General features: G+C 37.6%; 3 protein-coding genes across 13 annotated transcripts in view; 1 reads left to right on the forward strand and 2 right to left on the reverse strand.

The window, feature by feature from the left end:
• Positions 1-3,970: 3,970 nt before the first annotated feature.
• On the forward strand, positions 3,971-8,809 carry LOC106082726 (GDP-mannose 4,6 dehydratase). Its single transcript, XM_013245428.2, has 3 exons — positions 3,971-4,211; positions 4,462-4,897; positions 7,714-8,809. Exons 1-3 carry the CDS (start codon positions 4,077-4,079, stop codon positions 8,292-8,294), a joined length of 1,152 nt encoding a protein of 383 aa, XP_013100882.2. The 5' UTR covers positions 3,971-4,076; the 3' UTR covers positions 8,295-8,809.
• A 2,168-nt stretch (positions 8,810-10,977) lies between these two features.
• On the reverse strand, positions 10,978-13,731 carry LOC106082734 (large ribosomal subunit protein bL28m). The gene is made up of 5 exons (XM_059365171.1): positions 13,519-13,731; positions 12,951-13,385; positions 11,713-11,859; positions 11,405-11,646; positions 10,978-11,342 (listed from the first exon to the last, which is right to left on the reverse strand). Exons 1-5 carry the CDS (start codon positions 13,537-13,539, stop codon positions 11,264-11,266), a joined length of 924 nt encoding a protein of 307 aa, XP_059221154.1. The 5' UTR covers positions 13,540-13,731; the 3' UTR covers positions 10,978-11,263.
• A 5,250-nt stretch (positions 13,732-18,981) lies between these two features.
• The window catches only part of LOC106082738 (vascular endothelial growth factor receptor 1), a 291,986-nt gene continuing 284,029 nt past the window's right edge, over positions 18,982-26,938 (reverse strand). For 5 of the 11 annotated variants that reach the window (XM_013245442.2, XM_059366064.1, XM_059366063.1 and 2 more), the window contains 3 exons: positions 24,193-24,788; positions 23,717-23,867; positions 18,982-20,869 (listed from right to left, as the gene is read on the reverse strand). In XM_013245442.2, coding sequence (XP_013100896.2) covers positions 20,328-20,869; positions 23,717-23,867; positions 24,193-24,788 — 1,289 coding nt within the window. In that variant the 3' untranslated portion in view covers positions 18,982-20,327. The remainder of the gene's footprint in view (positions 20,870-23,716; positions 23,868-24,192; positions 24,789-26,938) is intronic. The other 6 variants (XM_013245446.2, XM_013245447.2, XM_013245449.2 and 3 more) reach the window with 3 other exon arrangements.

The raw sequence follows: 26,938 nt of genomic DNA on the forward strand, positions 1-26,938 counted from the left end.
TGTTAATAATTTAATTGAATGGCTTTGCAACGACTTCGAAATCGAAAGCTAAACAATGAAATTCCCCTTCGTCGTGGTGTATTGTGCTGTGTGGTGTAGCTGTATGTAGACGTTTGCACTCGCAGCATTGCTCGTGTTAGGTCTTCGTTTTGATCATTAGAAAGAGGCATTTTGTGTATGTTGGCATATTAACGCACTTTCGCATCTTAGAAAGCTTTTGTCTTATATTGCATAAACTTAATGTTTCAAACACTTTACACTTAGAAAAATTGTTATACTTACAAGCACAGAATTGAGGATGCATAAGCATCAATTATTATTAATTTAAAGAATATGGGATTTTTCGGTGTACGCTGATGATGTGAGCCTTTTTTAACATATATGTGGACAAAAAGGTACTTTATGTATTGGGTTGCCCAAAAAGTAATTGCGGATTTTTTAAAAGAAAGTAAATGCATTTTTAATAAGACTTAGAATGAACTTTAATCAAATATACTTTTTTTACATTTTTTTTTTCTAAAGCAAGCTAAAAGTAACAGCTGATAACTGACAGAAGAAAGAATGCAATTACAGAGTCACAAGCTGCGAAAAAATTTGTCAACGCCGACTATATGAAAAATCCGCAATTACTTTTTGGGCAACCCAATACAAATTGAATATGATTCCTCATTATTCGCTAAATATGCCAGATTGAACAAACTTGTTGTTAAAGTCTTTGAAAACCAGAATTGTTCAATTCAACCTCATGGCAATGGAGATATGATGTTTGTGCATATAAATGGAGTGCCGGTTGCAGAGTCAAGTTTTATAAAATCCTTGCATAACTATGAACAACAGCATAGAATAAAACTCTCACTTTGAATACTTTCGGCTCAGACCAAGATATATTTATTTTCAGGTAGTGGCAGTTGCCCAACAACAAAATATTGCGTGCAATATCTATCAAAATCAGCGATTAGTGCAACTCTGATTTTGTGTATCTACTAGTTCGCGCCATTTCTTATTGTTTGTGTGTGTAAGGTTCTTAACTATAATACACACACACAACTAAAACTCGTTGACAAATAGTGCACTTCGCGAGAAAAAAATGTACTCAGCTGTTTACGGTACACTACCTGGTAATTATGTCATGGCTCAGACCACAAACTTTTTTTTTATTTTCGTTACTCAATTCGTTCTTCAAGTGATTGAAAACAGCTGATTTTTTAAAAACAAAAAGCTGTTATCGACAACTTGGCGAATGAATCCAGTGACAACAAGTAAAAGGGTATAAAGTTCGGCTTGGCCGAACTTTGGATACCCACCACCTCGGATATATATGTAAACCCCATTTCGTCATAATCCGGTGAAAATTGGATAACTTAAGCACCCAAATTCGGCACGGACATTTAATGGTCTAATATAAATAAGTCACTATTCAATTTTATAGAACAAAATATTGGCCTTTTTGGCAGCTATATCCAAATAAAAACCGATCTGAACCATATTTAGGTCGGATATTGGGAGGCTCAGAACAACTCACTGTTTCAAATTTCAGCGAAATCGGGTAATACATAAAGCTTTTATTGGTTCAGACCCCTTATCGGCAGATCGCTCTATATAGCAGCTATATCTAAATATAATCCGATCAGAACCTTATTTGTGTCCTATGTTGGGAGGCCTGAAACTACTCACTGTTTCAAATTTCAGCGAAATCGTATAAAAAATAAAGCTTTTATGGGCTTGAGACCCTTTATCGGCAGTTAGGTCTATAGGGCAGCTATATCGAAATACAGTCCGATCTGAACCAAATTTTGGGCGGATATCGGGAGGTTTAAAAAAACTCACTGTTTCAAATTTCAGCGAAATCGGGTGATAAATAAAGCTATTATTGGCTCCAGACCCCTTTTCGGCAGGTCGGTTTATATGACAGCTTTATCTAAATATAGTCCGATCAGAGGCTTAAAAAACTCACTGTTAAAAATTTCAGAGAAATCGGTAAAAAGCACATAGTGTTATATTTTGACTTCCAACTACAGTGCCAATCAGGGTTTGAATCTGTGTATAACCTGATATAGATCCCATATAAACCGATCTCCCGATTTGACTTTTTGAGCCCCTGGAAGATGCAATTTTCATCCGATATTGCTGAAATTTTGTACATAGTGTTCTGTTATGATTCTCAACAACTATGCCAAATCGGTCAAGAACATGATATAGCTCCCAAATAAACCGATCTCACGATTTGACTTATTGAGTCCTTGCAAGATGCGATTTCTCCCGATTTGATTTCCTGAGCCCTTACAAGATGCGATTTTTATCCGATTTAGCTGAAATTTTGCATGAAGTGTTCTATTATGACTCTCAACAACTGCGCATACTTAGCGCAGTCCAATTCGGTCTATAACTAGATATAGCTGCCATATTTTAGCAGAATCGATGGTGATGGGTTTCCAAATTTCCGCCCGTCCGAACTTAGCACGCTTTTACTTGTTTTTTTTTTTATACCCACCAACATAGGATGGGGGTATACTAATCTAGTCCTTCCATTTGTAACACCTCGAAATATTGACCTAGGACAAAATTCTGATTCGACCTAGCCATGTCCGTCCGTCTGTCGAAATAACGATAGAGGTCGAACGAGTAAAGCTAATCGTTTGAAATTTTCCACACATACTAAATGTCGATGTAGATCGTTGGGGATTGCAAATGGGCCATATCGGTTCAGACTCATACATATATGTAGCTCCCATATAAAGCGATCTACAGATTTGACTTCTTGAGCACCAGAAAGCCGCAATTTTTGTCCGATATGGCTGAAATTTTGAATGTTCCGTTGAGACTTTCAATAACTGTGGCAAATCCAAATCGGTCTATAACGTGACATAGTTCCCATTTAAACCGATCTCACGATTTGACTTCTAGAGCCCATCGAATACCCAATTTTTGTCCGATTTAACTGAGATTTTGCACTTGGTGTCTTCTATGACTTCCAACAACTGTGCCGAGTACGGTCCAAATCGGTCTATAACCTGGTAAAGCGTCCATATAAACCGATCGCACGATTTGACTTCTTGAGCCCTTGCAAGTCGCAATTTTTGTCCTGATTTTATTGCTGAAATTTTGCATGTAGTGTTTTGTTATGACTTGCAACAACTGTGCCAAGTACGGCCAAAATCAGTCTACAACATGATATACCTCCCATATAAACCGATCTCCCCATTTGACTTCTTGAGCCCCTTTAGCTTTAATTTTTGCTGGTTTGACAGAAGTTTTGTATATAGAATAAAATTATGTTGAAGGGCATAATTTATTTTGTATTAATTTTTGGCAGAATCCATGGTGGTTGGTTCCCAAGATTCGCCCCGGCCTTGTTTTTTGTTTTTCTTAAGAACAGGCATTGTCGCACTTGTTGATGGACACCCTCTCACTAAAAACGAAAGTCTGGCGAAAGTCTGTAATCTTAGCTCAAATATTTTTGTTTACAAGGAGAACCGAGAACATTATTAACGTCTGTTCACTATTTTTTTAATAAAAAGTTGAACATATTTTTAGTTATTTGAGTTTGAAAAACAAAATTGCCCACTACCTGCGCATGCCGAACTTAGGAGCACTTACCCTATATAATGGTTTACAGTTGTAATGATTGTCAGTTTTGCCCCTTTAGAGGCCAAAACAGAATGAGCGCGTTCAGTTTGTTTTTGAGCTCTGCGTTAAAAAATGCAACTCTGCATACAAATGCCAAAAAAGCAACGCCCAAAAGTTAGGTTTAGTATATTATATATATTTTCTCTTTTAATTACTTATTTGATTCATAGTTTCGTTTCTTTTTCGAATTGAAAACCCTGTTTGAAATTCTGATCTTCGTAACGCCTCAATCAGTGAAATGCAACTCTGTCCACTTTTTTTATGAAACACATCTTATTCGATATTGAAGCTTTGCGCCGTTGTTTCGACTTTTTGTTTGGCTTTGGTATTTGACCAGCTGTAACGTTGTTGTATGCAAAAATAGTAGTCGTTTTGTTTATATTAAAAAGCAGACGTCTGTGTGTGAATTTTCTTTAGTACCTTGTAGTAAAGTTGAAAATCATTTAAAAATGAGTGAAATCCAAGCCAGCCTTTCGCCGGATAACACAACGAATTCACATGAAAACAATGATACTGGCGAGGGGTTAAATGGTGAAGCAGAAACAAAGCAACGCGTTGCTTTGCTTACCGGCATCACGGGACAGGTAGAGACGCAAATTATACTACTTATGAAAGATAATATGAATTGATAACTAATACCGATTGGTAAGGGTTGTAGATATATTGTAAATAAGCTTTGACATCGATTGAGTTCAGGCAAACACACACAGATATGTGAGTCAGGAATTTTAATGGGAAAAATTAAGATAAGAGTAACGAATGTCAATAACAAGCACAATACATCTGTAATAGCTATTAATTAATGTAGTACATACACCTACAAAATCTTTACAGGATGGCTCATATTTAGCTGAATTTCTATTGAAGAAAGGCTATGAAGTTCATGGGATTATTAGACGCGCCAGCACGTTTAATACATCCCGCATAGAACACTTGTATGCAGATCCAAAGGCCCACAAGGGTGGTTCCATGAAATTGCACTATGGTGATATGACCGACAGTAGTAGTTTGGTGAAAATAATAAATACGGTTAAGCCTCAGGAAATCTACAATTTAGCCGCACAGTCTCATGTCAAGGTTTCGTTCGATTTGAGTGAATATACAGCGGAAGTAGATGCTGTGGGCACTCTGCGTATTTTGGATGCGATAAGAACGTGTGGCATGGAAAAACAAGTAAGATTCTATCAGGCTTCAACATCAGAGCTGTATGGCAAAGTGGTGGAGACGCCGCAAAATGAGCAGACACCATTTTATCCAAGATCGCCATATGGTAAGTAGAGCGAAACGTTATGGTTTTCTTTACGTACACCGCTTTTTGTTTCATTTATTGTTATTATGGATTGCTTACCTTTTAATTATTGGGAAATGGGTTATTCATACCGGAGTGATCCAATGGTGTGTCCATTCATCGGCAAGGGCTATGAAAAAAGCAAAAGATAAGCCTTTTTATGAGATTTAAAATTAATTCCTTTTGGAAAACCTATTTTTCAATACAATCATAAAATAAAATGGAGAGAAGAAATGGTAATAAACGAACTCCTTAAATGTTGCTGAGCGGTAGCCCTTGCCGATGAAGGACACCATCGGATCACTCCGGTATGAACAACCGAATTGCCCTAAATGTTGTTAAGATCTCTAGTTTACTTCTTTTGTCTTTATATATCCACAACATTGGATTGAGATATTTCCGCTAATAAATATTGATATACAGTGTATATATATTCATGATCTCCTTGGGATTCAAAGTTGATCAAGCCATTATCGATCTGTCGAAATCACGATCGAACAAAATTCTTAACTTTATGTAGGTATAATTTGTATGGGATTTCGCGAAAATTTAAATTGCAGACTACCATGCAATCTTTTTGTTCTCATTGTGGCCCGGCAAATCTTTTGCTTTCTTATATTTCGTTCAACTTCAAACATTAAAGCCACAACTGTTTTGTATAGGCATTCATGTTCTATATCGACGTAATGTTTTTTTTTTCTTTCAGTTTGGGTTTTGGTTTTGTTTTGTTCGGTAAACAAAGGCTACCGCATGTTTCGCATAAGTAGAATTTTAGAATATAAACAAATGAAGATGATGCACAGTGGTGCATGATCAAAATCCAAATTGATGAAAATTAATTTCAGTTCTGAAAGCATTTTTTTAGTTCTGTAACAAACCGATTGAAGATTCACTTCGGGGGTTGTGAACGCAATTTTATTCCTATCTTCTCTGTAACTATGAAAATGCTTAGGTAAAATTTATGTCTCGCATAGACCTTATAATACTGAAAGCCCTTTCTGTCCTTTCTGTTTGACAGTAAATATGTTTCGTCTCTCGGATTTGGACATTAAACCAGACTTGTTTAACGTCTTAACTGGTAAATTTCATGGAAATCGGTGCAGATTTAGATAGAGCTCTAAAATATGTATATATTGCCCGATTTTCACTCCTAGAGCCACTGCAAGCGCATTTAGTGACAAATCTTCCTAAAAAATTCGTACGACGATTTCCTCGACGACTTCCACAATGTCTATAAGGTTTGCTTGAAATAGGTTCTGATTTAGATATAGCTCCCATATATATGTTCATACGATTTGCAATAATATTGCAATAAAATGGTCTTTTGTTAACAGATTCTCTCAAAATTTTGCAGGATGGATTTTCTAATGACTCTCAACATTACTGGTGAATTTCATGGAAATCGGTTCAGACTTAGATCATATATATATATATATATATATATATATATATATATATATATATATATATATATATATATATATATATATATATATATATCGGCCGATTTTAACTTCTTAAGGCAGAGCAAGCCCATTTATTGACCCATTTTGACAAAATTTTGCAAAACGCTTTCCTCGCTTTCCACAGTATCTAAGAAGTCTGCTCAAAATCGAATTCAATTCAAATTTAGGTATAGCTTCCATATCCGTTCGTCCGATTTTGAGAAATATTGCAAGAAAGTGCACATTTTTCACTCGATTCTCTCGAAATTTTGCAGGAAGGATTTTCTTATGACTCTCGACATTACTGGTGAATTTCATAGAAATCGGCTCAGATTAAATATAGATGTCATATATGTATATCGCCAGATGTTCACCCCAAGAGCCACTGCAAGCGCATTGTTTGACCAATCTTACCAAAACTTTGCACAACGCTTTCCTCGACGACTACCACATTAACTGAGAAGTTTGCTCGAAATCGGTTCAAAATTAGGTATAGCTCCCATATATATGTTCGTCTGATTTTGGGTAATTTGCAATAATGTTGTCATTTGTCAACCGTAGTTATTACAGTTTGGACATATTTGCTCGCCGAGGTCCACCAAAATTGGTTCAGAATTGGATATAGCTCCCACATTGTACTTATAGGGTAGGTGTAGGGTATTATACAGTCGCCACCGCCCGACTTTTGACCTTCCTTACTGGTTTTTTTCTTGGTTGCTTAATGCTTTCAACGAATTCCGTGCAAACGATTCATAGGCTGATGTGGTAGGTTGCAGGGTAAAGGGGGCCGAGATGGCATAACATCGGGCTACTGAGAAGTCCTTGTTGACCTCGAACTCGAATTCTTCTAATGCCATATCTATGACGTCGTGGTGTACACGGGTAGAGGCGGGAATCTGCAATGTTGTTGATGACTAGGAGTTGGAGACGGTTGAGCACAGGATTATGGTTGAACACCTCTTTCCATGTTTAGATTCTCTGCAGGCACATACCCCTCCTGTCATTCTGGAAAAATGTAGGAGCCTAAAGTTGCTAAATGGAGGAAACTCGTGCGTTGATTTCTACTACCATCCCTTTTTCATACTACTGTCTGGCACTGTACTGTGGTGGAACTTCATCCCGTTTTTTCTAATTTCTAGGGAGACATCGTATAAGGTCTCTGAGTGAAGTGGTTAAACTTGCTAGATGCGTAAATTTCAACCTAATATAACTTAGATCGCTTGAACCGCGGACATTAACGAGTAATGGGAAGGGATTCCATTGCATTTTTTTTGCTAATAATACCAAACATTTCTCCAATAATATTTTGCTTCTATGGTTTTTTAATCGTTATTGGTTTCATTATCTTTTCAGCTTGTGCCAAAATGTATGGCTACTGGATTGTGGTGAACTATCGCGAAGCGTACAACATGTTTGCTTGCAATGGTATTCTCTTCAATCATGAATCTCCCCGACGCGGAGAAAATTTCGTAACACGCAAAATCACACGTTCTGTGGCAAAAATCTACCTCAACCAATTGGAGTATTTTGAATTGGGTAATTTGGATTCGAAACGTGATTGGGGTCATGCCGCCGATTACGTGGAGGCCATGTGGATGATGCTTCAACGAGATACGCCCTCCGATTATGTAATAGCCACAGGTGAGACGCACAGCGTGCGTGAATTTGTGGAAGCAGCTTTTCGCTACATAGGACGACAAATCGTTTGGCAAGGCGAAGGTGTTAACGAGGTTGGCATCGAACAGGATAGCGGCATTGTGCGTTTACGCATAAATCCAAAGTATTTTCGACCCACCGAAGTAGACCTTCTATTGGGTGATGCCTCAAAGGCCAAACGCGAGTTGAAATGGGCACCTAAAGTCACTTTCATGGAATTGGTGAATGATATGATGGCCGCCGACATAGCATTAATGAAAAAGAATCCAATTGCCTAGATGGTAACCACAACTATGACTGCGCTACTAGAGGACTAAAGGACACAGCATTTACGAGAGCATCCGTTTCTCGGTATATGTTATTAGTTTTTTGTTGGTTTTATGTTTGTATGTGATTTGTTAAAACTCGCTTTGCCGCCGCATTCTCCATAAAGCACAAATGTTACAGAAACTCCTTGTTTGGTAATGTTTAGTTGATGGTATCATTAAGTATTCTTCTACACATTGATTTATGCATAGCTATCATAGTAAGTTACTAAATACAGAGCATTCCCTTGTTTGCATAGAAACACACACACACACACACAAATACACTCTCACATGTACACATACATACAACACATTTATTACTGCAATATTTTATAAATATATATTTTTTTTCTAATTTAAGTAAAATTATTTCTGTAGTTGTCTTGTATTATTATTTTAACTATATACATCTTGTATATCAGTGTGTACATGAACTCTGATGTACATATTATTATTTTAAACGAAATTAATAAGATTTTTTTTTTCATTGCAATCGAATAATAAAAATGTGCATGCAATTTATTTTAACGACATTTATTAATTGCACTGGCCTTGCATTTCTTCGGGACAATAATCCAGTTAATCCAAATATGTCCACCTTATGTGAATGCTTCTATTTCCAATATGTAATATACATTGCAGCAGTAATCTACCGTATAATCTATCAACTTGCTGTGAACATGCGTCGGAAAGTGCATCGTTTTCAAAATTTAATTGCAATGATCTTTGACGCAAGTTGAAGAATTCGTAAACTATGAATCAAAAGCGATTATGATGGATCCAATCCAGAAAAACATTAAACAACGCCTGCAGTTATCATGTCCTTTGGCCACTAGGCACTTCAGACCATGAGTGAACTCCAAGAACACACTCAGATATCCAAGAGTCTGGATTGAGAAAATTGCCAAGAATCTGTTGTTGTAGCAGTGTGTTATACACTAAGACTACAGAACTCAATCGGGTCAATCCGGTACGTACAACCGGCTGTCATGGTATTGCCAAGAATGTATATGTTTAAGGTTTGGTTGGGTGCCAGAAGATCAAACAATTAATCAAAAATTTGTACAAAATTTAAAATTTTTTTCAGTTCCATTCAATATTAGTGTTTTTAAGGTTTAGCTACTACGTAAATTGTTAAAACATATGCAATTCAAAAGAGAAATGAAAATTTCTATAACTTATTTGCCTGATGGAAACTCAACTGAAGTTGGGTTGCAATCCCTAATCAGCCCATAAAAGACTGGGCATAGTAGTTGGCAACAGCTTTACTCGGAGACCTTTGGTCCTAGATAGAAAATAAAGAGAAGAGAGACGAAAGCCTTAAAAAATATGAATAGAAACTAAAAAGCCTGACCATAATACGGTCCTGCAGGCGGAAATCCGGGTGATTACGGAATGCGTGAAATGGTATGATGCTAACGCGAGGATGTCGAGTGTGAACATCTTTACCGACAGTAAAATTTCCATATGGGCAATAACAACCAGAACGGTAAGGTCACGAACAGTCTTGCAGTGTAAGCAGGAGATTAACGCCTTCTCTGAGGGTGGAAAAATCCGCATCATTTGGGTGCCGGGCCATAACGGAGTAAGGGGAAATGAAAGGACAGACGATTTGGCGGTGAAGGTCAATAAACTTGGTTAACCCGAAGCCTTTTGGGTCGACGCAGTCCCAGTTAAGATAGTGCCCATGAACATTGTGGAACAGCGAAACGGTCGGTAGGACGATGAAAATCCTATGGGAGGATCCAGATCGTGAGAAGACGAAGCTATTACTGGAAGGAAGCAAGAAGGAAGTCAGTATAGCTATTGGTATCATAACAAGACACATAGGACTACGAGCTTACTTTTGTAAAATCGGTGCGGCAAGTGATGGCATGTGTAGGGCATGCGGGGAAGATGATGAGACGTTGGAGCATTTCCTTTGTCATTGCCCGGCTTTCGCGTCCAACAGATACCGGCACTTAGGTGGAGACACAATATCTGACATGAACCAACTTAGGGGAGTGGTATGGAAAACAATTAAGGATTTTGTAAGTAGCACGGAATTCCTAGCATACAAATTTCTTTTTAGAGGTTACTTTATAGTTTATAGAGCGCACAACAAGCCGATTACTGGCTTAGGTTGTTGTTGTTGTAGTATCAGTGTGTGGTACACTGAGGCGGCAGCCCTTGCCGATGAAGGAATTCATCGGGTCAATCCGGTACGTACAACCGGCTGCCATGTGATTGACTGGCTTAGGTGTATGTCCATAGTGGCATGGGGCGGATTAATATCTGCAGCCTCTTTTCAACCTATCCTAACCTAACACACATATTGGGACGTCGAATAGAACAGCTCATGCTAAATTTTGAAAATATCGCACCAAAATTGGGGCGACTACAGCTTTAAAGGCCATATAGGATGAAAAATATATATGGGAGCAAAATTCATGAAATTTTGCAAACGTTTTAAGGCTTCAAACAAAACAAGTCATGCAAAATGTGGTAAAGATCGGGCCAATATTGTTTCTTCTACAGCCTTAATAGACCACATTCAATAAGAGCTTTTATAACCAAATCATAAACCATACTTATTGATATATTTATTCCACTGTTGTATATTCGTATCGTTTTTTTTTTGTTAAGTTTTTACGATACAGAAAAGAGAAAAAAATTTACTTAGGAAACCAAAATTTTTAATGTAAACAATTCAAATCAAAGAATTTTTGATCTTCATTTACAAGTGAATCATCAAATAGACATCAAAGTAACGACTATTGGGCTTTTCAAAATCTGAAAAGTATTTATAAAATTTAACAACGAATTTCTGACAACAATAAAATATATTCAGTTTTAGTTGCTGTCAGAATTTCTTAATAAATTTTAAAATAATCTTCATATTTTAATACCTCATAACAAATCGGAATACGGCAGTAAAATCATTAAGAGAAACAATTATTTTAGGTTTCTTGTTTCTTTCCAAAAGGATTGATTTTTGACAGCCAGTTTGAGGGAGTTGAACTTGAAGAAGGGGATTCCCTGAAAATATAAAAAACAGAGTTTATTTCTAAAGTATACATTATTTCGATAATAACACTTACAATTTCGTTAAAGCCTCTATATCTGCATCACCGCCTGAAGAATCCTTTGTTGAAGGTTTATCAGAAGCTTCCATAGCTCCTGCTGCTTCACTTATACCGGCCTGCTTCAATTGCTCAATTAACTTGAGGCGAAATTGAATTTTATGTGGTAGCGCTTTGTTTTCCTCGCGCAATTGGGCATCCATTTTTTTAATGGCTTCTTCATATGTGTAGCCATACCAATCAATCTCCTCGGGGGTATACTGCAATATGGTAACATATAACATGGTTATCGATTTGGCTATATAGTAAATTTTAGCTTAGCTTACCGATTCTAAATAGCATTTATATTCTTTAAGGACTCGCTGACGTTCAGTGGGTTGAGATGCCAAAGAGGGACAGCCGTTTAAAAGTTCTTGAAGTATTTTGCGTTTGAGAGACAAAGCCAAGGCTGATCTTAAATCACAAGCTGGATTCTGAAAATTATAAAAAACCATATTAAATAAGGCTTTAGAGTAAATAAGTACGATTTATGAGACTAAAAAATTAAATATGGTTGTTATGGCCGTAGAGTTCCGTAAGGGGGACAGGAATGTCCTGAATCGTTCTTGGAACGTAAACCCGACTGCAGTGGGGATTGCATTGATGTTGTTATATCCTCGTCAAGCTCTTATAAGCAAGCAAGCTCGTTCCGGTCTATACGACCGAACGCCCTGGGAACATGACGGCCATTGGTTATTTAAATGCGCCAATAACTAGCCTTATCGTATCGAGCATCATGGGTACTCAATATTTAAGCAAGAGCCGGTGCCACCGGCCTCTCACTGACAAGGAGAGTTATTGACGCCTTTCAATAACCAATGGCCACCCTGTTTCCCCGGCGATCGGTCCTCTGGACCGGAACGAGCTTGCTGACCTATAGGAGCTTAAGGAGGATCGCCACCTCCACATGAAAATGTGGTAACAAAAAAAAAAAAAAAAACAATAACTGAGACTTTCCACTCGATACCGCTGGTTCGCGACTGCAGATCCAGCTACTCCGTATGGATCATTCCACTATCCAGCTAAGCGCCTCGTGATAACGAAGAACACAACACAGATTGAAGTTTAAAGTTCCAGCCTGTGTGATGCTCATAGTTATCCCGTTTCGGGAATGGGGATCCCTTTATCCCGTTCCGGGATTGCATTGATCATTACGTTCGGCTTTATTGAAATGCCATTCCGTCTAATGATGAAGTTGTCATTGTAGCCACATACTTGTACGCGAACCCCACATTCTTAGAAAGCTCCCAGTGTCTTACCAGAGAAATGAGTAGTTGATCAGAAAGAAGTTTCGTTCTATTTTATTAAAAACAGGATGTCTTTAAATTTTTCCATTCTAATTTGGCAACCCAAATTTTCGACACATTTTCAATTGCGTGGCCCCCTATGTCACTTACATTTTATGTCTAATTTTATCTATGCCTAATTTAAATCTTGGTACCTACGATCTTTGCTTATCTTGTTAAACAGCAACACCAAATTCAAAAATGGGTGAAATTTGGACAAATCTTCACATCGTACATACCTTCAGCAGATAATGATCAAATCCATGGCATTCATGAATTTTTTGTATTGTTCGGTCAGTTACCACCACTGACATGTATTCATTGAGCACCTGACTGTGTACAACAGAGCGTTTTAGAACCGGTACCCAAAAATGAGGAACCCGGCGTGAGAGACGTTGACGCTTTTGAAATCCCTTGATGACAGCTTCACCACCCCAAATACCTTGGTGGGTCTCTGGAGGGTCGATCAAAGGCAATGGAATATTTTGTATGGGTTTAATTTCATTAGTAACTTCATCACGTTCCCATTCGCCATTTTTGGGAATGTAGTGAACAGCCGCTGGTTTTGTCATTTTCCATTCTCGCCAGAATTTCTTGTAGGCTTCAGGAAGCTGGGCGCCCAGTCCTTTGTCGAAACGGCCTAAACGTTTAAAGCCATTTAGCAGCTGGGGACCCTAATGTGACGACAAAGAAAGAAAACAAACATTAGATTAGTACATCTTTGTAGATCCTATGAAAATGCCGGATTTTGATGGAATTTGCTGTTATTGCGTCACAAACAATGCAGGATATCAGCTGGAAACTTACTTGCTTGGTGGCATAAGACATAATACTTGTTTCTTATTCTGTCTATTTTTGATTTTAGTTTGTTTAGTTCCAGTCTCTCCGATATGAATGAAACAATTCTTGTAGAATCCAAAGAACAAAATCTTTAAAATTTATAAACTTCGAAAACAACTTGGGGATTTTATGTCTGCCAAATGTCGTATCACGTTCTGACGTTTCGCGTTTGAATACAAACAGCTGTTTATTACAACCAACAACAACAAATGTTTTTCATGTTAACAGTTCGCGATGAGTGTCTTGTAGTTAGAAGGAACTCAAAGGTGCCTTTATATTTAGAAATTTGCTGTACCATATTTATATTCATGGCGAATCAATTAAATGTGGTCTCATTTCTACAACAACCACAAATCATACGGTGCAATCCGCCATCTTGTCATCAAACTGATCGACGTTTTGACAAAACACACTATGAAATTTGTCTCTGCGTGTGTGTATACGTGTGCGTACATCAGCAGAGAATATGCGAGAAAGAAATTAAAACGGCTGAACCGATGTTCTTGAAATTTTCACAGATGGTGCATAATGATTCCGTGGTGATATTAAGGAACTACATTTTTTGAAATTTGAAGGGGGGGTGGACCCTGTCCCTTACCCGAATTTTCAAAAACGATAGACCTCGGAGATGGGTGGTGCGATTTAAGCGAAGTTTTGGGAGTCGTCTTATAGTAACATAAAAACAAAAATTTGGTATCTAAATTTCGGATGGGATACCTAGGACGCCCCTAGGTGGGGTGCGGCGGCCCCCAATCACGATAATATGGGACTCAAATGAAAGGTATTTAAGATTAGAAAACTTATCTGATATCCAATTTATCGGACCAAGTGTTTGGGGGACCATCCCAACCCCCAAAACACCCCTAAATCGGACATATTTATCGACCATGGCAGAATGGGACTCAAATGAAAGGTATTTGCATGTAGAATATGAATCTGACATATTCAAATGTGGGACCAAGTTTTCGGGGGTGCTCCCCTTCCCCAAAACACCCCCCAAATTGGACTTATTTACTGACCATGGCAATATGGGGCTCAAGTAAGAGGATTTTCAGTTTAGAATACGAATCTGATATCCAAATGGAACCAGGTGTTTGGGGGGCCCCCTCTCCCCAAAGGAGCTCGATATTCATAGTTTTTAGGGCCCTTACCACAAATAAGTCATATCAGGGGATTAAATGAAAGGTATTTGAGATTATGAAACTAGTTTAATTTCCATATTGCCAATGGTAATATGGGGTTCATATAAATGATATTTGAGAGTAGAGCACGATGCTAATTTATTTTCAGGGCTAAGTGTTTGGGGAACCACCCCACTCCCCAAAACACCTAAAACCGACCAGGTCAGTGTGGCCCTCAAATGAAATGTATTGAGAAGTAGAACATGACATTTATGTCACTTTTGGGACCAATTTTCTGGAGGTCTACCCCTTCCCCAAAACAAATAAATGAATGAATAAATAAACGTATTCGCCACCCCTTCCCCAAAATACCCCACAAAGCGCACATATTTACCGACCATGGCGATATGTGGCTCAAATGGTATTTTAGATTACAAAACGAATTTGATAACCTACTTTGGGGCCAAGTGTTGGGGGGACGCCTCATCCCATAAACTCCCCTAAAACCAATGGCAATGTGGGGCTATAATAAATGGTATGGTATACTAGAGTAGTCTGGGGGGACCACCTCACCTCCGTAAAAACCGCTATATTAGACTTGCGTATTTACCGATCATGACACTATGAGACTCAAGTGAAAGGCATTTGGGAGTAGAGCACGAAATTCATACTCACTTTCAGGACCACGTTTTTGGTCCTGAAATGCTTGACATTATGGGGCTTAAACAAAACCGTGTTCTAGCACGATGCTTATATTATTTCAGTGTCCGCGCCCTAAACTTCCTTCAAACCGGCCATGTTTGCCTACTACAGCAATAAGGGGCACAAATCATAGGTATTTGATAGCAGAAAACGAATTTGATATCCAATTTTGAGGCCAAGTGTTTGGGGGCAATTGGGGCTCAAATCTAATATCTGTTTTATGGCCAAGTGTTTCAGGACGCCACACCTCATAACCTCCCCTTAAACCACAGTTATATACCGAATTTAGCGATATGTAGCTCAATTGTGGTTTTTAGGAGTAGAGTATGAATCTTATATCAACTTTCGAGGCAAAGGGTTTGGCTACTCCAATCCACCACCAAAACCAAGAGAATGAAGTAGAGCTAACATCCAAACTTTAATGGGCGGACCCTTACCGTATTTTCAAAAACGCCAAATTTCGAAGATGGGTAGAATAGTTTTTTTATAATAAACAAAAACAGAAATTTGGGATCCTTATTTAAGGTTAGATGACTTGGGCGGCCGCCCACCTCCAACTGCCGTCAAAAGGAAATTTGAACCAATAATGACAATACTAGGCTCAAATGCAAGATTTTTGGGACTAGAGCACAAATCTGATACATGGGGGTCCAACTCACACCCAAAAACACCTCGATACCGGACATATTTACCGATCATAGCTATATAAGGCTTATATGAAAGAAATTTGGGAGTAGAACACCAATATGATATCCACATTGGGGCGAAATATCTGAAAGGCCGTACCAGCACCAACAAACAGGACTTTTTCTTGACCGTGCGGGCCCTGTCCAACTAGTATTTTATAATGCTGACAATATTTTAAGTACAAAGCTCAACAACACTTCTGGCGCGATGGCAAGAATATAAATGTGATGCCGTCAATTCTTAATAGTCTCCTTTGTCTGATATTGAATTGATACCAAATGGCATTAAAAATCTTTGCCAATGATACAAAATAATAGTATTGGCAAAGTACCGTCATTTTTTTACCAGTGTAGAGGTACTCATTCTCATCCTTAATCAGAACCTGGGAATGAATTAAAAGCAAATCCTCTCCAATGGCTGAAACGGAACCCCCAGGATGCATAAAGTGAGGTCATGCGAACAGCTGAGTACAATTTTTTTTATATATGTTTTGATTTTACAGTAAATCTAAATGTCAAAGGCTTGACAACACAGCTGTGTTTTTTCTACAATCTTAAAAAGAATTTCTTTTTGATTCGATATGTGTGTGTGTAAATAAGCAACAAAACAGTGTTATAATGATGAAAATACAAATACAAATATAAAACACATTTGAAGAAGATAGGTTGTAAAACATAGTTTATTTCTAAAACCACTTTGACATTTCAAATTACGGCATTTACCACTCAAGGTAGTTTCGTTGGGGGTACATTTTTGTTGTTTTGCTAATGACGCTACCTCTTAATTGTATCATGCGGAACCCCCAAGAAATGTATCTATGTAAATAAAACACTTAAGTTATTTTTTTAGTAAACATTTTTTATGAATATTTTTTAGAAAAATATATTTTTAATAAATCTTACAGCACAATGCAATTACACAATTATTTCAGCTGTTTTTTTTGTATTATTGTATATTTTGTTTTTTTTTTATATATATTTATCGAATACGATGCACTTTAAGCAATATTTTCTTAAAAATTTTTTATGGCTATGTGTATGTGTAAGTATATTTTAGGTGTTTACACCATTCTGAAGATGTAAGTCCTTAGGCAAAATTTCAACAAAATACTTAATGGTATAAAATATATATATTTTACATTATAAAATATTTAAAGCTACAGGTATATCCTATTTTAAATATAACAAAAGAATACAACTAGAAAGTTTAAAATGTTTTGTTTATTCTCACATTCATTCACATATGCTTCATTATTTATTTTGTAGTAAGTATTTAAGAGCACAGACCAATAGATAAATACACTCCTGAAACATCAACAAAACAAATTGGAAATATGGTAGAAGAGCAATTTCAACACCCATATGTCATATTTTGCCCACATCTTAAACTTATTTTTTATTTCATAACTATACAGTACACATCACGATTTATAGGTTATTATTATCTGTTAACGATAACAGTCCAAGAATTTTTTTTTGGAACTCTACCAGTACATGTGAATTGCATGGATATGATTGAAACAACAGTGTTGTGTTTTACCTTAACCCTATCCAGAGCAAGCCAGATGCTCGGGATAGAATTGTCATGTGATAACAGATAGAAATAACCGATTAATCGTAATTTGCAGTACAACAGATATCAATGCCTGCTAAAACCACTAAAATGTTTGCACTCATTTCATTCCGCAATATCGCTATCAGCTGTGTCGTCTACAAATATCGATGAATTGGCAAAAGAATAGAGTGTGAACATTTTTGTGTTTTTTTGAACTTTTAATTTTTTTTAGCGTTGATTGGATAGGATGTGATTGGCAAAGTCCTTTGGTCTATGTGAAGGGCAGGATTCACTCAACAAGGTTAAGCCAAGCGATCAGCTGACATACAATTTTTTTAACTTTCGTCATTAAGCTTGTCAAACTTGTCATTGTAAACATTTTTCTTAGCTTGCAAGGGGCGTTTGTTCATTTTGAAATTCAAATTGAATTAATAAAATACACAACATTAAAAGAATTCAAGACGTACTTGGAGAAGATGTGAAATGAAAAGAAACAAGTAAAAAGGCGTTAAGTTCGGCCGGGCCGAACTTTGGATACCCACCACCTTGGATATATATGTGAACCACCTTTCCTCAAAATCCGGTGCAAAATTCATACCTTTTGCCCCATAGCAGCTATGTTCCGATTTGGACCAGATACTAATAAGTAAAAGTTATTGTTCAATTGCATATAACAAAATATTGGTCTTATTAGTAGTTATATCTAAAAATTAACCGATCTGAACTATATACGACACGGATGTCGAGAAGCATAACATAAGTCAGTGTGTAAAATTTCAGTGCAATTGGATTAAAAATGCGCCTTTTATGGGGCCAAGACTTTAAATCGAGAGATCGGTTTATATGGCAGCTATATGCAAATCTTGATTGATCTAGACCAACTAGCAGAAATATGTAGAGGGGCTTAACTTAACCCTTTGTCCCAAATTTCGGCAACATCGGACAATAAATGCGCTTTTTATGGCCCCAAAACCTAAAACCGAGAGATCGGTCTATATGGCAGCTTTATCCAAATCTGAACCGATCTGAGCCGTATTGACGGAGGACGTCGAAGGGCCTAAGACAACTCTCTGTCCCAAATTTCAGCAAAATCGGGTAATAAATGTAGCTTTTATGGGCCTATGACCCTAAATCGGAGGATCCGTCTATGTGGCAGCTATATCCAAATCTGGACCGATCTGGGCCAAATTGACGGAGGATGTCGAAGGGCCTAACACAACTCACTGTCCCAAAATTTCAGCAAAATCGGATAATAAATGTGGCTTTTATGGGCCTAAGACCCTAAATCGGAGGATCGGTCTATATGACAGCTATATCAAAATCTAAACCGATCTGAGCCATTTTGAAGATGTCGAAGGGCCTAAGACAACTCACTGTCCCGAATTTCAGCAAAATCGGATAATAAATGTGGGTTTTGTGGGCCTAAGACCCTAAATTGGAGGATCGGTCTATATGGCAGCTATATCCAAATCTGAACCGATCTGGGCCAAATTGACGGAGGATGTTGAAGGGCCTAACACAACTCACTGTCCCAAATTTCAGCAAAATCGGATAATAAATGTGGCCTTTATTGGCCTAAGACCCTAAATCGGCGGATCGGTCTATATAGGGGCTATATCAAGATATAGTCCGATATAGCCCATCTTCGAACTCCTGCTTATGGATAAAAAAAAACCTGTGCAAAATTTCAGCTCAATATCTCTATTTTTGAAGACTGTAGCGTGATTTCAACAGACAGACGGACGGACATGTCTAGATCGTCTTAGATTTTTACGCTGATCAAGATTATATATACTTTATAGGGTCGGAAATGGATATTTCGATGTGTTGCAAACGGAATGACAAAATGAATATACCCCCATCCGTCGGTGGTGGGTATAAAAATAATGCGTGGATGTGCAATATGCTGAATTTTATAAGAAATACAAAATTTTACTGACATTTTTTAACATTCACAATAGGCAGATTTTGACAATCTTAATGATGTTCATGGGGCCTATCCACTTTATGTTTTGTAATTGACTTAACCTTATATTAACGTATCCCGTATGAAGAGTAATGATGTGTATTATTAACATTTTTTATTTCTCTTTAAAAACTTTCTAATAAATAACGATTTTATTATTTTTGGAGAACTTAAATGCAATAAAAGCTTTTTGGAAGTCAAGTTTAAAAAGCTACAAATTATTTTAGTCACATTAAAAATAGGACTTGCACAATACGGAGAAGATGTATGAATGGGATTCACAATGAAGACAGCTTAAAATAAGAACGCATCACTAGGTGATGCGCCCAAAACGACAAGTATTATATTACAAGTTGACCAATAGAGAGGAAGAGGGGAAGGCAGATAGAGAGAGAGAGAGAGAGCGTTAGAGAGTAGGACTAAAAGAATGGAACAGCAAAATAAATAACATGAAATAGAACGAAAACTCTCACACTCGCTTTGTCCCTCTCTCGCCGGCGAATGATAAAAGAACTTCAATGGCGACTTTTGGCTCTATAAACAATTACTTTCTTTCAAAACTTTTAGTTTCAATTAAAAGTCATCTTCTGTTCAAATTTGAAACTACAATTTGATTACTACTTATAAGAACCTATATAGCATAAAATCAAAAGTTTCAATTAGGAAATAGTTGATTTCTATGAGCACAAGTCGTTTACGTCTTATCATTCACTTAATCTCTCACTTTTTCATACTCCATATAGCAATTACTTGGTTTCATCTTTTTCTGCACCCTGCTTGAGTATCTGATAGCTGGGATTGGAGAAAGCATCAGCAGCTTTCGAGCCATTGCTGTTAAGGGTCTTCTTGGGCGATTTAATGTTCACATAATTCTCTGATCCCTCTCCCGTTAGCCTAGTCTCGTTTATATGATGGCGGGGTGATGGTGTGGGCATATTCGTCATCTGTTGTTGCAGTACATCAATAAATCTTCGCGGAGGCTCTGGACTCTTATCCTGGCGATTTACACCTTGCAGCATGGGAATCTCCTCGGGCAGGGGTTCGACCCCATTCTTCTTATGGCGCGGCGGCTTGTCATCGGGACTATCCAGATTATTAATTATCGTGGGGGAATGTTGTTCGGCTGCTGTATCTGGGAATTGAAAGGAAGTAGTTGAGATATTGGGTGGTTGATCGGCACCATCATCGGTGACCGTGGGTGGTGAGTCTTTGGGACGTGTTGGTGAGAAAATGACCGAGCCTCCATTGGGACTCATTTGTAAATAATCATCCGAAGATAAATCAATGCCTTTTATTTTGTACATAACACAAAAGAGAGGTAATGCGCAAGCGTATATACATACATACAATTGAGATCGTGTGGGATGTAGAGTGCAGAGCAGAGTGGGCGTGTGCATTTGTTTATATGTTGGTGTATGGTAGATTATTTTGGTATGTGTGTGTGTGTGTGCGGATATAGGTGTTTGTTTATATATCATAAGAGAAATTGAAACAAGAGAAAAAGACAAAGAGAGTTGTTATTCACATTATCCACAGAAAAACCTTGTTAAACTACATACAGTGCCACACATAAGTATTGGCACAATCATCAATTTTTACCTTGACCGCTATTTTTCAGCCCCGTCTACTAAAATATAATATTTTTCCGAAACAACGTATGTTGTTACCTAACTAATGCAGAAAATTTTATTCCAAATTTTTTTATTTAGCAAAAAGATAACGCGATTTCATCGCACAAAAGTATTGGGACACTTCATGTTCTACTATATTTTTTCCTAATTTTTGCCAGTTGGCAACACTTTGGCAAAAATATTGGTTCCTAAAATTGTCTACCGTGTTGTTTTGTTCCTTGCAATTGGTTTCTAAAATTATCTACCGTGTTGTTTTACTGTTAATTTAAGTGTTTTGTTAAAAGAATAAAATTAAATACAGAAAATAGAAAAAATGGCCACAAAGCAAAAAGAAACGATTGTGTCTGAGCGAAAAATTATAATGCAATTCCACAGCCAAGGAAAATCGTTTGCAGAGATCGGTCAAATGATGGACAGAATCCGTTTCACAATTCGAAGCATCGTCAACAGATTTGAAGGAGAATCAAATTTACAAAACGCAAAACGCTCTGGGCGTTCTCCAGTTTTAAGTGACCGGGAGCGTAAAAAAAATCCGTTTCACAATTCGAAGCATCGTCAACAGATTTGAAGGAGAATCAAATTTACAAAACGCAAAACGCTCTGGGCGTTCTCCAGTTTTAAGTGACCGGGAGCGTAAAAAAATTTGTCGAGAAATTCAAAAGGACCCCAAAAAATCATCAACACAATTAACAGCTGTATTTTAAGAGGAGACTGGAAAGAAAATGCGTCCTATGACGGTCAGAAGAGTGCTTCATGAGGCCGATTACAGTGACCGAGTTGCTAGACGAAATGCCCTTATTTCTTTAAAGAACCAGAAGAAGTGCCTAGCATAACAAGAGAACAGCTTTTGGGACCAAGTGCTATTCTCGGATGAGAGTAAGTACAACATTTTCCGTTTTGATGGCCGTTCCACTGCATGGAGAAAGCCCAAAACGGCATATGAAAGGGGACATAAGGGTTAGCCAACAAAGTATTAATTAGACTAAATTTGTTGGATATCTTATTCTTATATTGTATATAAAAATCAAATTGTGTTTGTTTGTGTGTTCCTTATGACTCAGAAACGGCTTAACCGATTTTCTTGAAATTTTCACAGATGGTGCATAATGACCCCGTGGTGAAAATAGGGTACTACATTTTTTGATATCTGAAGGAGGGGCGGACCCTCCCCCTTAACCTAATTTTCAGAAACGGCAGATCTCGGAGATGGGTGGTGCGATTTAAGCGAAATTTTGTGTGCTCTCATATAGTACCCTAAAAATAAAAATTTGGTATCCAAATTTCGGATGGATACCTAGGGGTGCTGCCCCACCCTAAAACCTACCAAACATATATATAGACCAATCACGACAATATGAGACTCAAATGAAAGGTATTTAGGATAAGAAAACGTATCTGATATCCAATTGTTGGACCAAGTGCTAGGGGAACCACCCCAATCCCCAAAACACCTCTAAATCGGGCATATTTACCGACCATATCAATGTGGAGCTTAAATGAAAGGCATTGGGGGTAGAGCAAGAATTGACACCCATTTTCGGGACCAATTTTCTGGGGGTCTACCCCTTTCCCAAAATACCCCACAAACAGCAATTTTTTAGTGACCATCACAATATGGGGCTCAAATAAAGGTATTTGGGAGTAGAATACGAGTTTGATATCCAAATGTAGGACCATGTATTTAGGGCATCACCCCTTTCCCAAAACACCCCCAAAGGGAAAAAAATTTTCGAACATGCCAATATGTGGCTCAAATGAAAGGTATTTGAGATTAGAAAACGAATTTGGTAACCTATTTTGGGATTTGGGACGTCTCATCCTGTAAACTTCTCTTAAGCCAATGGCAATATGGGGTTTACCTAAATGGTATTTGAGAGAAGAGCACGATGTTGATTTTTTTCAGGGCCAAGTATCTAGGGGACCACCTCTCCCCCGAAAACACCACTAAATCAGACATCATGAGAATACCGGGATGAAATGAAGTATTTTAAAAATGGAGTACACCTTACATCCAAACTTAAATTCGTAGACCAATTAAGATCATGTGAGATTCAGATAAATGCACTAATATTGTTAAACTGTTGGTCAAGTTAGCATGGTATTTCACTAAAAGATCTTTAATTGTCCAAAATAAATATTCCAATGAAACTTTTGTTCCATATAAAGTAAAAGAAGGCCCAGCGGAGCGGGCCCGGGTCAGCTAGTTTAAGATATAAATATTAGCTTGCCAATACCTTTGTGCGATGAAATCACGTTATTTTTTGGTTAAATAAAATATAAAAAGTTAAAAAAAATTGGAATAAAAATTTCTGCTTTAGTAAAGTAACATCTTGGGTTCTTTCGAAAAAATGTTTTTTTTTTTAGAAGACTGGAAGACGGGACTGAAAAATAGCGGTCAAGTTAAAAATTGATGGTTGTGCCAATACTTATGTGTGGCACTGTATGTGGAAATAAAACTTTTAGTTTGTGTAAAGTTAGTAAGGGATCAATTGAACAGGACTTACGTATTTCCGGTAAGATATGTCCATTGACATATTTTGGTGGTGGCGGCGCCATTTCATCTGGCGAACCCATTAAGGCTAAATAATCTGTCTGATTACGCTTCATGTACTCTGTGTTTACGCGAAGATATGGCTCATTTAGGTCCACATAATGCTGCAATGAAAAAAATCCATAAGAAAAAGTTTGCTGCTGTTTGTAAGGGGTTTCTGCGTCTTTAACTATGGTACAGAGTTGTTCAATGATATTTTGACCTTCATTAAAAGATTTTTGTCTTTCAAAATAAGACAAAAATTTAAGAAAATATTTAAACTTTTATATAACTAGTATAAAATTTCTTTAACATCAAAGAAAAAATCTTTGACCAAAGGAAATATTTTCTTAAAAAGATGGAAAATTGGATATCCTTAAATTATGTTCATTATCTTTGGCTCCAAAGTAAGAACAAACTTTTTTTAGTTTACTTTTTATCATTACTTACACTTGCTATCTCTTCACCCAACATCAGGGCAAATCTCTCCTTCAATACATTAAATAAGGGTCTTCTTTCCGGATTTGTGCTCCAACATTCCAACATGATATCATATAAATCATCATTTGCATATGGTGGCTTCTCCATGCGATAGCCATCCTTCAGCTTCAAGTATAAACTCTGATTGGCATCAATTTCGGGATAGGGGACCTTAGCCAATGAGAACAGTTCCCACATTACAATGCCAAACGACCAAACATCGGTATAGGTGCTGAAAATGTGATCACTTAAGGATTCCAAGGCCAACCATTTGATTGGTAAAGGCGCATCGCCTTGTTTCTTGTAGTTATCACTCTTGTACATGGAGCGAGCCAAACCAAAATCGCAAATTTTTACAATGTTATCCTCACACAGTAAAATATTACGCGCAGCCAAATCGCCATGTAGAACTTTCTTTGAGGAAAGATACTCCATGCCGCAAGCAACCTGGAAAGACCAGCTAATAAGATCCATAGTGGTAATTGACATTGCTTCGGTAGAATCGGACTTGTAGTTCGAGCGCCATGCTGGTTGTACTGAATTATTTGACATAATGTTGTCGTCATCTGTGTGCGGTGAAAAAATGCAAAACAAATTACGAGATGTCAGTTTCATTTTATATATCACGAATTTGTTAAAATATATATTTTATCTGAAATTCATTTGTATTCCAAGTATTACCTTCTTCTCTAACGGCACCTTGGATTTTTAATGAAATTTGTAAATAGAAATTATTGCTTTGTTAAAACTATTGTAATATTATGCAATTTTTATGGGTCTTTCAAATTTAAATACATACATCAAAGCAGAGTGAATAATTGCCGCATTTATAGAAACCAGTAGAGCAATTCATGGACTATCGTTTAGTAAAAAAAAACGATTTTGTAGCCACTTTCGGCGATAAAAATCAGCTGTTTTGGTTAACAAGTAAAGGGTGATTTTTTTGAGGTTAGGATTTTCATGCATTAGTATTTGACAGATCACGTGGGATTTCAGACATGGTGTCAAAGAGAAAGATGCTCAGTATGCTTTGACATTTCATCATGAATAGACTTACTAACGAGCAACGCTTGCAAATCATTGAATTTTATTACCAAAATCAGTGTTCGGTTCGAAATGTGTTCATTCACCGTAACGTTGCGTCCAACAGCATCTTTGAAAAAATACGGTCCAATGATTCCACCAGCGTACAAACCACACCAAACAGTGCATTTTTCGGGATGCATGGACAGTTCTTGAACGGCTTCTGGTTGCTCTTCACTCCAAATGCGGCAATTTTGCTTATTTACGTAGCCATTCAACCAGAAATGAGCCTCATCGCTGAATGGTGAATGAACACATTTCGAACCGAACACTGATTTTGGTAATAAAATTCAATGATTTGCAAGCGTTGCTCGTTAGTAAGTCTATTCATGATGAAATGTCAAAGCATACTGAGCATCTTTCTCTTTGACACCATGTCTGAAATCCCACGTGATCTGTCAAATACTAATGCATGAAAATCCTAACCTCAAAAAAATCACCCTTTAGAAAATCGTCAACTTAAAGCCTAGTACTGAGTTCCACTTTTCGACCGAACAACTGTCAAAAAGCAATATAAAACAATTAAAAAGGCATTAATTGCGGCCGGGCCGAACTTTGGATACCCACCACCTCGGGTATATATGTAAACCCAATTTCGTCACAATCAGGTGGAAATTGGATAATTTATGCACCCAAATTCGGCACGGACATTGAGTGGTCTAATAAATATAAGTCTGTTGAAATCACGCTACAGTCTTTAAAAATAGAGATATTGAGCTGAAATTTTGCACAGATTCTTTTCTTTGTCCATAAGCAGGTTAAGTTCGAAGATGGTCTATATCGGACTATATCTTCATATAGCCCCCATATATACCGATCCGCCGATTTAGGGTCTTAGGCCCATAAAAGCCACATTTAATATCCGATTTTGCTGAAATTTGGGACAATGAGTTGTGTTAGGCCCTTCGACATCCCTCCTCAATTTGGCCATGGTCAGTCCAGATTTGGATATAGCTGCCGTATAGACCGATCCGCGGATTTAGGGTATTAGGCCCATAAAAGCCACATTTAATATCCGATTTTGCTGAAATTTGGGACAATGAGTTGTGTTAGGCCCTTCGACATCCCTCCTCAATTTGGCCATGGTCAGTCCAGATTTGGATATAGCTGCCGTATAGACCGATCCGCGGATTTAGGGTATTAGGCCCATAAAAGCCACATTTATCATCCGATTTTGCTGAAATTTAGGACAGTGAGTTAAGTTAAGCTCCATGACATACTTCTGCAATATGGCACAGATCGGTTTAAGGTTTTGGGCCCATAAACGGCGCATTTATTGTCCGATTTTGCCAAAATTTGGGACAGTGAGTTGTGTTAGGTCCCTCGACATCATTCTTCAATTTGGCCCAAGATCGGTCCAGATTTGGATATAGCTGCCATATAGACCGATCTCTCGATTTAAGGCTTTGGGCCCATTAAAGGCGCATTTATTGTCCGATGTCGTCGAAATTTGTGACAGTGAGTTAAGTTAAGCCCCTCGACATACTTCTGCAATTTGACCCTGATCGGTCCAGATTTGGATATAGCTGTCATATAGACCGATCTCTCGATTTATGGTTTTGAGCCCATAAAAGGCGCATTTATTGTCCGATGTCACCGAAATTTGGGACAGTGAGTTGTGTTAAGACCATAT

The sequence above is a fragment of the Stomoxys calcitrans genome, chromosome 3, assembly GCF_963082655.1.
Source record: "Stomoxys calcitrans chromosome 3, idStoCalc2.1, whole genome shotgun sequence".
Lineage (NCBI taxonomy): Eukaryota > Metazoa > Arthropoda > Insecta > Diptera > Muscidae > Stomoxys > Stomoxys calcitrans.